General features: G+C 50.6%; 1 protein-coding gene across 2 annotated transcripts in view; it reads left to right on the top strand.

Moving 5' to 3' along the window:
• GATA1 (GATA binding protein 1) overlaps nt 1–12,166 on the top strand; it is a 40,669-nt gene extending 28,503 nt beyond the window's left edge. For both annotated transcript variants that reach the window (XM_063119483.1, XM_063119484.1), the window contains 2 exons: nt 5,955–6,080; nt 8,102–12,166. In XM_063119483.1, coding sequence (XP_062975553.1) covers nt 5,955–6,080; nt 8,102–8,416 — 441 coding nt within the window. In that variant the 3' untranslated portion in view covers nt 8,417–12,166. The remainder of the gene's footprint in view (nt 1–5,954; nt 6,081–8,101) is intronic.
• Nucleotides 12,167–13,280: the final 1,114 nt, after the last annotated feature.

Genomic DNA, 13,280 nt, shown 5'->3' with positions numbered 1-13,280 from the left:
GCCGTAATTTCTCCACTGCCCATACAATGGCCAAACATTCCTTTTCGATGGTAGCCAAGGCCCTTTCTCGCAGCAGCAATTTCTTGCTAATGAACGCGACTGGCTGGAGCTGCCCTCCCTCTCCTTCCTGAAGCAGCACCGCCCCCAACCCTGCTTCGGAAGCGTCCGTTTGCACCACGAATGGCCGATTGAAATCGAGCGCCCGGAGAATTGGAGCCCGCTTTAGTTTTTCTTTTAACCTTTCGAATGCCTGCTGGCAAACTTCCGTCCACTGTACCCTCACCGGCTGCCTCTTCCTACACAGATCAGTCAGAGGGGCCACGAGCTGGCTAAAGTTGGGAACGAATCTGCAATAGTAGCCCGCTAGCCCCAAGAAGGACTGGACCTGCCAGTCCAGTTTGTGGGACAGGCCACTGTTGGACTGCCTCCACTTTGGCCTCCAGGGGCTTTAACGCTCCCTGCCCTACCCGATGTCCTAGATACGTTACTTCCCCCTTTCCAAATTGGCACTTGGAGGCCTTCACGGTTAGCCCAGCCTCCCGTAGCCGCCCCAGCACCTGAGTTAGATGTTCTAAGTGCTGCTCTCAGGTGTCACTAAACACCGCCACATCGTCCAGGTAAACACACGAAAAAGCCCCCAACCCCTCTAAAACCTGGTCCATTAGTTTCTGAAAGCCTCCCGGAGCATTCGAGAGCTCAAACGGCAACACTGTGAACTGGTAGTGCCCCCTAGGGGTGGAAAAGGCGGACTTCAAGGCAGCGTCCTCATCTAGCAGCACCTGCCAATATCCCTTGGTTAAATCCAATGTGGATATGTATCTGGCTTTCCCTAGTGTTTCTATTAGATCATCCGTACGTGGCATGGGATAAGCCGCCACCGTGGAAACACTGTTTAGCCTCCTGAAGTCCACGCAGAAATGGATCGAGCCATCTTTCTTCGCCACGAGGACGAGGGGGGAGGACCAGGGGCTGTGGCTCTTTTTCACAACCCCCATTGCCAACATCTCCTCGATCTCCTTGTTCACTATCTCTAACTGCCTGCCGTTCAGTTGGTGGGGAGGGGACTGGATCGGTGGGTGATTCCCTGTGTCAATGGAGTGTGTTGTCAGGGACGTTCGCCCCGGCAACCCTGAAAACAGCTCCTCAAACCCCCTTAGACATCGCTTCAGCTGCTCTTGCTGTGTCTGGCCCAATTCCTCCGGTATCTGAATGTCGGCCAGCCCCTCCTTCCCCCGATAACTAGCTAAGACGTCCATTCCCGCCTCTCCATCTAGCGCAGTGGTTCGTTCTCAACCTTCCTAATGCCGCGACCCTTTAATACAGTTCCTCATGTTGTGGTGACCCCCAACCATAAAATTATTTTCGTTCTTCTCTACACGATCCATTGTCATGGGATGGTTTGCTAATGAAAATAATACATAACAATAGCTTTAATAATACAAAAGATGATACATGACATAGTTCAGTCAATACAGTTTCCTAAGACCATCGGAAATATTTGTTTTCCGATGGTCTTAGGCGACCCCTGTGAAAGGGTCATTCGACCCCCAAAGGGGTCCCGACCCACAGGTTGAGAACTGCTGATCTAGCGGGTCCCCCTTTCCCACCTGGCATACCCGAACAACTCGCTCCTGAAACGGCTTCATCATGTTTACATGATACACTTTGGAGCGGCATTGGGTGGCGGGGTCCTTTAACAGATAATTAACCTCGTTTAGCTTTTTCTCCACCACCAGGGGCCCCTCCCATCTGACTGCGAGCTTTTCCAGCTTCAGTGGTTTTAAAACCAGTACCTTGTCTCCCTCCTGGAACACCCGCTGCCGTGCCTTCCTATCGTACCACCCCTTTTGGACTTCTTGGGCTTGGGCTAAGTTCTCTTGAGCAGCCTCTCCTACCTCCCTCAGCAAGTTCTGTAAATTTTGCATGTACGCTACTACGGAAACAGGAGTGGGATTGGTCCACCCTTCCCACCCTTCCCTCAGCAACTTTAGTGGGCCTCTCAATTCCCTCCCGAACACCAGCTCGTTCGCCGAAAACTCCAAGCTATCGCTCTTGGCATCTCGGGCAGCAAAAAGGAGATAGGGTAGGGCTTGGTCCCAATGTGTTTAGTGGCGTACGCCTTCAGCATTCTCCCTAGGGTTTGGTTAAACCGCTCTACCAGCCCGTTGCCCTCATGGTGGTACGCCGCGGACGTACACTGCTGCATTCCCACCAACTTCCATAGTTCCTTCAGCAGCTGGGACATAACTCCCCCTCCCAAATCATGTACCAGTACTTTGGGGACCCCCAAGCGGGTAAAAATCGTCATCATCACCTTTGCCAACTGCGGAGTGGAGATCGTAGCCAGGGGCACCGCCTCCACAAACCGGGTGGCGTAATCTACCAGTGTTAAAATGTATTTCTTCCACGACCAAGTGGCTGGGCTGAACGGTCTCAAGATATCCACCCCCATTTTTTCAAATGGCACCTCTGTGATGGGGGAAGGACGAAGTGGGGCCTTAGGGTGATCCCAGGGAAACCCTACTCGTTGGCAGGTGTCACACGTGGAGCAGAAGCCCCGTACTTCCTGGGCTACCCCCGGCCAGTAAAAATCCCGGCTCACCCGCTCCAGGGTTCGGCAGATACCCAGGTGTCCTCCCCACAGCAACTCATGGGCCGCTTCTAGTACCCTTCCCCGCACCGACTGGGGTACTACCAGTTGTTTCCTCTCTACCCCCCCCCACCTTTGGGCGAGAACAGCCGGTACAGCAGGCCTTTTTCCCAGGCAAACACCGCCGCGCCTGTCTTTCCCCATCCCTCTGACGGCCCCCCTGCCGCCTCCCGACACCCTTGTAGGGTGGGATCCTGCTGAAGTTCTTGGCGGAACTCGGGGGTGTCCAGGCCCTCTGGGGAAGGACATCCTCCCTCTCCTTCAGCTTCGGGTGACTCGGATAAAGGGGCATCCTCCTTTTCGCTCCCCAGGTCCTCCCTCCGCTTGGCGGCTTTCCCCCAAGTAACCACGGCAAGTTGTGTGACTTTAAAACATAAGTCATTTCCCAGTAGGAAAGCTGGCCCCTTGGTATACGTGAGTATAACCAGTTTGCCCCTCCACCCCCGGTACTCAATCTTTACTCGAGCCAGCGGAGCCTCGAAAGGAGGTGCTCCGTACGGGGTTACTGTCACAGTTCGGCCCGAAAGTTTCTGTCCCGGCTTGAGCAGGCCCACATGTACGCTGCTCAAATCCGCGCCGGTGTCTCTTTGAGCCCGCACCTGTCTCCCATCGACCACCACACACTCACAGAATTTCTTCCGACTCCACTGGAGCTGCGCCGGGGTCACCAACCACATAGCGACGACTGAAGAGGAACCTGGCTTCTCCTGGCCTGCCTTCGCTACTCCGGCTGGCTCGGTGCTCATGTACTCCCACTTCAGGTCAGCAACTTCTCCCTCACTGTCGTCGCTCCAATTCGACAACGGAGAGGCCAGTGCTGGTGGGGCCGCCGCCGCTCGCATGACCGGCCGCGGAGCTGGGCCACCGCTCGCCCCCGCCTGCTTTGCCGTCAACTTGGGGCATTCCCTCTTCAAGTGCCCGAGCTCCTTGCAGTAGAAGCACCCCCCGCTCGTTTGGGGCCCCGCCGCCACCGCCGCTGACGAGGCACTCCCTTTTTCTCTGCGATCTTTCCCGGGCCAAGCTGCCTTCTTCTCCACTGACGTTCCACTGGGGCGCCGCTCCGGACCTTTCTCCGTCACCCGAGGGGTCCCCCCAGCGCCCTTCCGCTCGAACACCTGCACGCGGTCCGCCATCTTGGCTGCTTCCATCGGTGTCTTGGGGTTCTTCTCCCCCATCCAGGCATCATACTTCTCGGGGAACTGCCGATAGAGTTGCTCCTTGGCCATCAGATCCTTGGCCGCCTTGAGGTCGCGGACTCCCTCTGCCTCCATCCAGGCCTCCATTGCCGTCAGCATCCGTGTAGTGAATGCCGCGAAGGTCTCCTTCGGGTTCCTGGTAAGCTGCCGAAACTTTTGGCGACAGTGTTCTGCCGTGAGGGCATACTGCTCCTTTGCCACTGACTTGAAATGCCCATAATCGTGCCGCAGTTCCCGAGGGATGGTGGCTATCATCTCTCTCAATGTCCCGGAAACTTGCGGACGCAGCAGGCTCATCATCTGGGTGGCCGAGACCCCCAACTCATCGCAGGTATCCTCGAAGAGCGCCAAGAAAGCCCCCACATCATCACCCTCCTGGTACACTGGGAACGCCCGCCGGTCAAATCGGTTCCTCGACGATCCCGCCAGAGACTGACCCCAGGTCCCCTCTCTCTCCATTCCGACCACCTTCAGGTGGCGGGTCATCAGCTCTAAGCACTCCGTATACATTCGCTGCATCTTCCCCTCGTTGTTCTCCTCCTCTGCCTTCGCGCTTGGGCCCTTTCTATCCACCGCCCCCTGAGGGTGAGGGACCCCTTGAGGGTGTGGGATCTGTACGCTTGGGCCATTTCCGTCCATCATCCCCTGAGGGAAAGAGATCTTAGGCTGAATGTCGTACCACACACTCTCCTGCCCTTCGCTTGGCGTCCAGAGCTGTGCGGAATGTCATCTCCGGGCCCTCTCCACGGAGCTAGGCGTCCCCTCCACCACCCATTCAATAGTGGCTGGGATGGGATCCCCTTCCGCCCCTTCCTGAGAAGTCGCCCCCAACAACTCCACACCAGAAGCTACTGCTCCCTGGTCCTGCAACATTGTCGGCTGTCTACTCGACCTTGCTCGCGCTGGGTTCAAACCTATGCCTCGTCTCTATCCCCTTTTTCCTACCAGCATCTTGCCCCTCCGGATCCGTGTCGAATCCCACCTCTGCCACCATGTAAAGGAAGAGCGCCCAGCAAACAGTTGGCTTCTTGACTGGATTTAGCACGGATCCCCAGGCACAGACACTCACGGCTCACACAAAATGAGGTTTAAGACCATTTATTAGGAAAAGGGTAGGAATACATGGGATTAACAGAGTAAAACTATAAAAGCATGCATATATATGTAAGAACCCAGAGCAAGCAAGCTAAAAACTAAAACTACAATTCATACGTCACCCCAGACCGATCTCAGCCGATGACCTCCCTGTTCCCTTCACAGGGATGTCTTTATACTATTCTTTTTCACTCCTTCCCCCTCCCTTCAGCTTTGATGCGTGGAGCGTCTTCACACCTCCGCCCGAATGGTTAATCACTCAAGGACAAGTGGACAGTTACAATCGGCTTCGCTCCAGTCTTCTCCCCATACAGCTGCCTGGTTCTTATCTCCCTTCCTATGGAACCATAAAATTCATAAATTAAAAGACATGCCAGCCCCAAGGTCCAGTTTAACCTTCGCCTTACCCTTACAATTCTGTCTCAATATTTTCTTTGCATCCTGTCTGTACTCTCCTTACCTACCTCACTGTTTACTTGAGGATAGTGAGAGCTAGGCCACAGCTAGACCTAAGGTTTATCCTTGCATCATCCAGGGTTCGCCCCTGCCTGAGCACTGGATCCCCTGTGTGTCATCTAGATGAACAGGTTTGACCCCTGGATGATCCAGGGATAAACCTTCGGTCTAGCTGTGGCCTCAGTGGTAAAACTTGTAAGATATGTCCAGAATGAATGGAATTCTGTTGCTGTATATTAGGTTGCATTGTCAGCAACTAGTACAGTTTTCCTGGCCTGTAAAATGGAAATAATGACCCACCTCTGTTATGGCATTTAGATAAAGAGGAATGTAATCAGAATTGAAAAGCACTTTCTGTTTTTAGGGTTGGCCACAGAAACAGCCGCATCTGGGATGCCATTTGTGTTCATGTCCTTTCTGAGGGAGTGCAAACCCTCCCTGACCACGTGACCACAGCCCTTCTGAGCTTGGGACCCTGGACAATAGGTTCATCCGTACTTCCCCTTCTACAAAGGATCGATGCCTATAATTAATCATTGTCATATTCATTCATACAGATTGTCAGCAAGCGAGCTGGAACCCAGTGCAGTAACTGCCAAACGACAACCACCACCCTCTGGCGCCGAAACGCAAATGGAGAGCCCGTGTGCAACGCCTGCGGTCTCTACTTCAAGCTCCACAATGTAGGCAGAAGGAGTGAGGTGGTGGGTGGGTGAGTGGGACAGGGGCATCTGTGTGAATGTGATTGTTTCCAGGGAAACTGGGTCTGGAATATCTGGGGGAAAGGGTTCCATGGGCTGAGAGGCACCAGGGAGGCCAGATACCTCTGCTTTGCAGAGGACAATCCTCCGTCTGAAGAGCTGTCAGAGGACAGGGCTCTGTGTCATGGGCTGTCCAATCCAAGTCCAGTTTAAAGTCAAAGAACCATAAGAAGGCAGAGCAGGTAGGGCCTGGAGGTTGCCCATCTACAGTGAGCACCTGGATAGCAGACTGCCAGGGCACCATCATTTTGCCGCTAAACCCCACGGTTTCGCTGATGGGTGGGGGGAACAGCAGCGAGTAATTTAAATTGCAAGAGGCAGCACAGGCTTACCAGCACCCGTTCGGTTCGCCAGGTCCGTCCCCTCGCCCACTGCATCAACTCATGCAGTGGCCTTGAACAAGCCATTCTCCTGAACAACATGTGATATAGAATCATAGAATCATAGAATAGCAGAGTTGGAAGGGGCCTACAAGGCCATCGAGTCCAACCCCCTGCTCAATGCAGGAATCCACCCTAAAGCATCCCTGACAGATGGTTGTCCATATGTGTTATCCATATGTGTTATTTAATTCTGATGGCTGCTTCCAGCCTTCCCCAACCTGGTTCCTGCCATTCTCGGGCATGCTGGGAATGCTGCTGTTGGGGGTGGGGGTGGGCATTTTCAACAGAGAAGCAGCAGAGGGTTTAACATTTTGCCCACCTCTTACCTGCAATGCCTTTTTCAACTAAGCTGCTGATCCCCAGGCCTGCAGGCTGGAGATTGCCTACCCATGGCATAGAGCAGAGGTGGGCAATTTATGGCCCTCCAGATGTTTCGGCCTACAACTCCCATCATCCCTTACCACTGGCCATGCTATAGGACTGATAGGAACATCTAGAGGACCATACGTTGCCCACTCCTGGTGTAGAGGGTTGTTGTTGTTGTTGTTGTTGTTGTTGTTATTATTATTATTATTACCATCATCATCTACATTTCTATACCGCTCCATAGCCAAAGCTCTCTGGGTGGTTTACATAATCTCTCCTAAGCAAATTGGACAAGATAGGCATGAGGGTAGAGCAACTCTTCTCTCTGGGCTTAGCCCAAGGATTGTTTTGCTGCCTTAAGCACATAAAAAATTAAAACCCACCTGATGTCTTATCATATGCTGAGAAGCCTAACAGTGGCATATCAAATGACCAAGAAGTCAGTTGGATACTATTTGCTTGTTGTCATTTTTAAGGTTTGTCATTTCTTTACTACCTTCCCCTTACAACAGATCTATGATCATAAGGTTCCACAGAGAGACCGTGGCTCAGTGTAAGGGCACATCATTTGCATGCATAACATGCCAGCTTCAACCTCTCGGCCCTGCAAGCAAGTAGGGCTGGCAAAGAATCCGGCCTGAACCTCTGCCAGTCAGTGTAGATACTAAACGAGATGGATTCATGGTCTGACTTCGTATAACGCAGCTTCCTCTGCTCCTGTATCCCCTGGAACACTGAGCTGCTGAGTTGCCTCTGTTCACTCCCTCTGAATTTTGGCACTGCAAGTGTTTGCCTCTATAGTTGGGCCAGTACTACACCTATCTTCCCTCTGTCTGCACTGTGTTCCTGCTCTGCAAATGGCAGCTTTCAATCTAATACCCCAAAGGTTCAGGGCTGTGTATCACTCTTGTAGTTATAGTCTAGTAGTCTATTCTTTACTCCAGGGGTGGGAAACTTGTGGTGCTCCAGATGTTTTGCCTACGGCTCTCATCAGCCCTAGCTAGCATAGCTCAGAGTCAGGGACGATGCAAATTGTAGGCTAAAACCATCCGGAAGGCTACAAGTTGCTTTACTCCATGATCTTTCCATGAATGTTTTTCTCTTCTAACCCTACCAAATAGTGATTTCTGCTTTTGATCTCTATCTGGGATGCTGAGCACACATTTACTTGTGGCTCCTACTTGTACCTTTCAGGTGAATCGTCCCTTGGCGATGCGCAAGGATGGGATCCAGACACGGAACCGCAAGGTCTCCTCCGCCAAGTCCAAAAAGCGCAAGGGAAATTCTGGCGAAGCCTCCATCGCCACAACCGCCCCCTTGGAGATGATGCCGCCACCTCTGATGGGGGATGAAGCTGCCGCCCTGTACAGTCTCAGCCCCATGATGTTGCCGGGACACTTGCTCCCTTTTGGACCCAGTCCACACCTTCTAGGGCCTCCTCCAGGCTTCCCTGCACAGGCGTCTGCTGCCCCACATAGCTCCCCTGGGATTGTCTCTGCTTTGGGGTAAAGAGCCTCCCTGTAACATACAACCCACACATTCATGTACAGAGACTCTGGGGCAGAGTTGTGGAGGGAGCAGCAGCTATCCGCTGATAACCTTTCGGAGCAGCCCTATTAACTGCTTGCAGTTTGGTGCCTTTGAAATGACGGGTAAAAATATTTGGTAACAATAGGAGGTACTATGATCTCTCAGCTCATCCAGGAAGATAGAGATAGACCATGTGTTAATTCACACAAGCAGCAGACGAGGTGGTGATAAAAGGGTACGTGTTCCCATATTGTACCATTTCAGATTGCAGGTGGGGGAATCGTGTGGTTGGATGTTTCTACGTCACAAGGGGGCAGATGGGCAGGCAGACCGATCACTGCAGTCCGTACAAAATCCAAGTAGCAGATGAGGGTTCGGGTTAAGCTGCAACCCTTCTCTTTGACAATGTCCAGTGCCCAGCCTCAGGGCTGTCTTTGCGAGCGATCAGAGAAGTCGAAGTGGAAAACTATTGCTTATCGATTGCATAGTAAAAGCAATTGTATTGCACTTTGACCTCACTGATTGATCGCAAGGAGAGACCCAAGGCTGGACACTTGACTGTCAGCTACGTATGGAAAGATTTTTTAAACACGCACACACACACACACACACACACACACACACACAGAGGTACGTTATTATGCAGCCCCCCACCTGCTATCCAAAGTGGTACAGTCCAGGAGCAGTTCTGCCACCTTGTTACAACACCACATCTGCTGTTTGTGAACAAGCCAAAGACTGAATTGAACTGTCCATCACCACCATGTCCAGCTTTCTCCAGCCATCTGTAAATAACCCCCATACATATCCTCTTCCTTGCTTATTCTGCAACCCCACCCCTTGGAGTTCATCTGGGTACTTCCATCCCCATGAACAATCGGCATCTGTTTGTCCTTTCAGCTATGCACCCCTTGAGGGATAATTCACATGAGCTGTGTGGGCCTGATGCTTCCCCCGGCAACAGGTTCCTTGGGGGCATAGCCGATGCCACTCGGATTGCTGAACTGGCCCATTATAAGCCAGACCCAGGGATTTATGCACTTCTGTCCACCCCATTTTAGGGAGGCCTGCAAATGCAAAACTCCTGCTTTATGCTCGTGAGGAATTGCATCTCGCTTAACTCCATTTGCCACGTGCCTGGTGAGCTGACCCTGCCTTTTTCAGCCAGTCACCAAACCACTGGACACACTCTCTGTCTATTCCCTGTGTCAATCCGCCCCATATGCTAGGGCAGTGGTGGGGCACGTGTTGCTCTCCACATTTTGCTGGACTGCAAACTCCCATCAGCCGTAGCCAGTATAATCAATAGTGAGGGATGATGGGACCTGCAATCCAAAAACAGGAAGGAACATAGGAAGCTGCCTTACACTGAGTCAAACCCTTGGTCCATCCAGTCCAGTATTGTCAACATTGACTGGCAGCAATGGGCTTGCCAGGATTTCAGGCAGCTTTTCCTGCCCTACCTGGGGAGGCCAGGGATTGAACCTGGGACCTTCTGCATGCAAAGCAGGGGCTCTTCAACCACTGAGCCATGAACCCTCCCTGAAGAGCCAAAACGTTCCCCCACCCTATGATGGGGGTAGGCAAATTGCAATCTGAAGGTTCAGTTCAGCCCCCCGGATTTTCCCATCTGGCCCCCTCCCAGTCTCACTTCCAAGGACTGTCCCAGCATTCTGTATCTCAACTGCTCTCTCCCAAGTAAGGCAAAACAGTGCCAAAGTTTTTTTTAATCTGCTGCACCCCTGTGTGAACATCAACAGAGATGTTGGAAAATCCCCCCTTTATGCATCTGAGCTACTTAATCCCATTTGTCTATTAAGGGTGTACTTTATAGCGTTACACACTGTGAGAAAGCTCTGGGGTGCAGTGCTTACCTAGGGTTGACTGCCTTTGGAAAGAGGCCACAAGTCGCTTATAGCATTTTGTAAGCTTTTCATTTATTTGCAAATATACAGGTTGAACAGAGGTAGAGCTCCAAGGAATTGCCCCAAATCCTCTGTGTCTGTTCTCAGTCTGCCTCAAACTGCAATTTGCCAGTCTGTTGTTCGTTTTGTATCAGACCACACTTGATTACATCACCCTTATTGGGGGTGGGGGAGGGGAGAGGTCAGACCCTTCTCTGATGGTTCTGTACCAAGAAACAAGGGCCAACTATTTAGTTTCCATGGCAACATATCACCTTCAAAGAAAACTAGAACCTTGTTGGTCATGGCTGGTACTATTAATCTCGCCAAACCCCAATTTTAAAATCACCAAGTTGGAAGAGACCCTGGAGATTATCCAGTCCAGTCCAATCCTGCCCCCGCCCCACGCTCAAAACAATATGATCAGCAAAATCAGGTTGAAAAGCTCTTTGCCTCCACGGTCTGCAAAGGAAGGGAACCCCATGTCTGAATGCTCTCCCAAAGAATATACTCCCAACATATAAAGGAGAAGACGAAGGCAAGCCATTTCCCCTGACATGAAAAAATGTGCATGGAGGTTTTATATACGCAAGGAGCCCTTTGTCTTGGGGAGCACTTAAACTTGACACCCACCCACACACCCCTGCATCCTGAAGAAGTTCAGTCCAAGAAAAGCTCTACCACATGTTTCTGCTGAGTATAGAAACTAACCTTGTGTCTTGGATCAAGTAGAGGAGTGAGTGGCTGTGGAGATAATAAGGAGGAACCTGCCACGCTGTTCACACTGAAGCAGAAGCACTTAAACTGTTAAAGAGTTCAAGGAGAGTGGCCTGTGTCTTCTTGGTTCCCATGCTGGAGCCACCATTGCTCGCCCACCTCTAGCCCTTGCTGATCGAAAATATCCCCCCACCCCTGTTAAAAAAAATGTAGTCAACGGGCAATTTTTTCATGTTCCATGCCAGGACGAGGGTTGCCCCCTATCTTGCATGGTCTACTTTATTTTTTTAAATGGTCCACCAATAAGTTTTAAATGTACAAAACTCCACGAGACAGCCCTGGGCAGTTGGCAGTTTCACATAAAATGAATATACCTCTTGTTTTTAAAAAAGTGCCATACTGGATCAGATTGGCATTATTTGCAAGGATCCCGATTCCCCATAATCAGCAAAAACTTGGAGGTCTACCTCAAACTGATCCACCTGAAATGATCTAATAGTCCACGCGTAGACTGCATTCAACCTTTGGCCTACTCCTGTTCTATGCAATCATCTCTCCGTTCACCTGTCTTAGAAAGGACAAAAAATAATCATTTGGCCTCTCTCCCACCCATGTCCTTGCTCTTTCCATCGCAATCCAAATCCATCCAACCTGCCCAAATCCCCACCTTGTCTTGCCACCCAGTTCATACAGCTTCTCCGTGAATTGATGCCTTCACTCTCTTCTCTAAAGCACCACAACAGGAAAGAGGAGAACGGGAGATATATGTTACCCTCTAGCACAGGTACTAACTATACTATACACCCTCTTGGCTATGGTCTCTTTATTGGCTTTATAAACCAGATGCTGAGCTTCCATTGAAGCCCTGTTATTTGGGGCTGAAATGTGTTTCAAGGCTGTCAATATATATATATACTACTTCGTGTTAATAACAGAAAGGTGAGGGGGTGAGTGTCGTTTCTGCAGGTCTCAACTATGGCATGACTTGGAATACAGGGGAAGAGATCCCTGCACGGAGTGCCTGCTTTCTCAAGTGCCTTCTGAAGAATTTTGTGTAATTAAATGAATGAATTAAATGAAGTCTAATTGACATGGGTCACAATTCAAATGGACAGTCTCCTCACTGAAATGAACAGGAGTGGTTGCACTGGTTGCACCTTGACTCCTGGTAGGAACAACCTCTGGATGGGTGTGTGTGCTCTCATTACTGAGAGTAACACAGAAAATATGTTTGTTTGTTTGTTTGTTTATTTATTACATTTTTATACTGCCCAATAGCTGAAGCTCTTTGGGCGGTTCACAAAAATTAAAACCATAAAACATAAGAGACAACAGGCCTGCACAGCCTGCGATCCTCCAGCCTGAACCAATGGGGCTCAATATTAACATTGGCTGGGTTCACGCAACATGCTAACCCACACACGGTGGTTGAATGTGGGTTGTTTGTTGAACCGTGGGTTAGTGTGTTGTCCAAACCCAGGACATTTTCCACAAGACAACTTTTTAACCCTGGAGTGTGGCTTGTTAAACACCTTGAACAACTCAACAACAAGCCATGGGTTCTCAAGGTGGCTTGAGTGTGGGTTAGTGTGTTGTGTGAACCCAGTCATTGTATTTGCTGCGCATCTGGGGCTGCAAAAGCAAGGGGGAAGTGACAAGAGCCTGGCAAGTGACAATACAGAAGTGGTGGGCTGTGTTTGGTTTCTTGGGGGCAGGGGAGCAGGGTGTCACAGCTTGTGCAGGTCTAAAACAAAAGGTAGACAATGCCAGCATTTATTTACTGTACCCAGAAATGTGGCTGTTGAGATAGAATCCAGGCATGCTGGTTTCTGAACTTGAATCCCCTAGATCTCAGCTTCTTCTATAATACTGAGGATGGCACGCAGACCTATTGTCTACATACTAGGTAATACAGGTTTGTGCTGACTGCAGCCCACCTAAATGAGAACCTGCTGGATATACACCACAACACTGATTTCATCTGCATCCACCACAGTGAGGACAGGGTTCAGCCCTGGCATCTATTTTGTATGAGGTTGGACATGTGGTATAATTAGAAAGAGTTCTCTGAGCATGTGCCGAGTGTCTTCATTTCAACCATTGATTAACCATAGCCACATGTGTCAATTTCTCTATCATGTCAATAATAGGTTGGAGCTTTGTTTCATTTTCACATTTAGGAGCAAACTATATGTTATACTACAGCTTGTTGTTGTTTATTC

The sequence above is a fragment of the Elgaria multicarinata genome, chromosome 3 (genome assembly GCF_023053635.1).
Source record: "Elgaria multicarinata webbii isolate HBS135686 ecotype San Diego chromosome 3, rElgMul1.1.pri, whole genome shotgun sequence".
Classification (NCBI taxonomy): domain Eukaryota; kingdom Metazoa; phylum Chordata; class Lepidosauria; order Squamata; family Anguidae; genus Elgaria; species Elgaria multicarinata.
The sequence above is the reverse complement of the archived record's forward strand: the minus strand, read 5'-3'. Positions and strand labels throughout refer to the sequence as shown.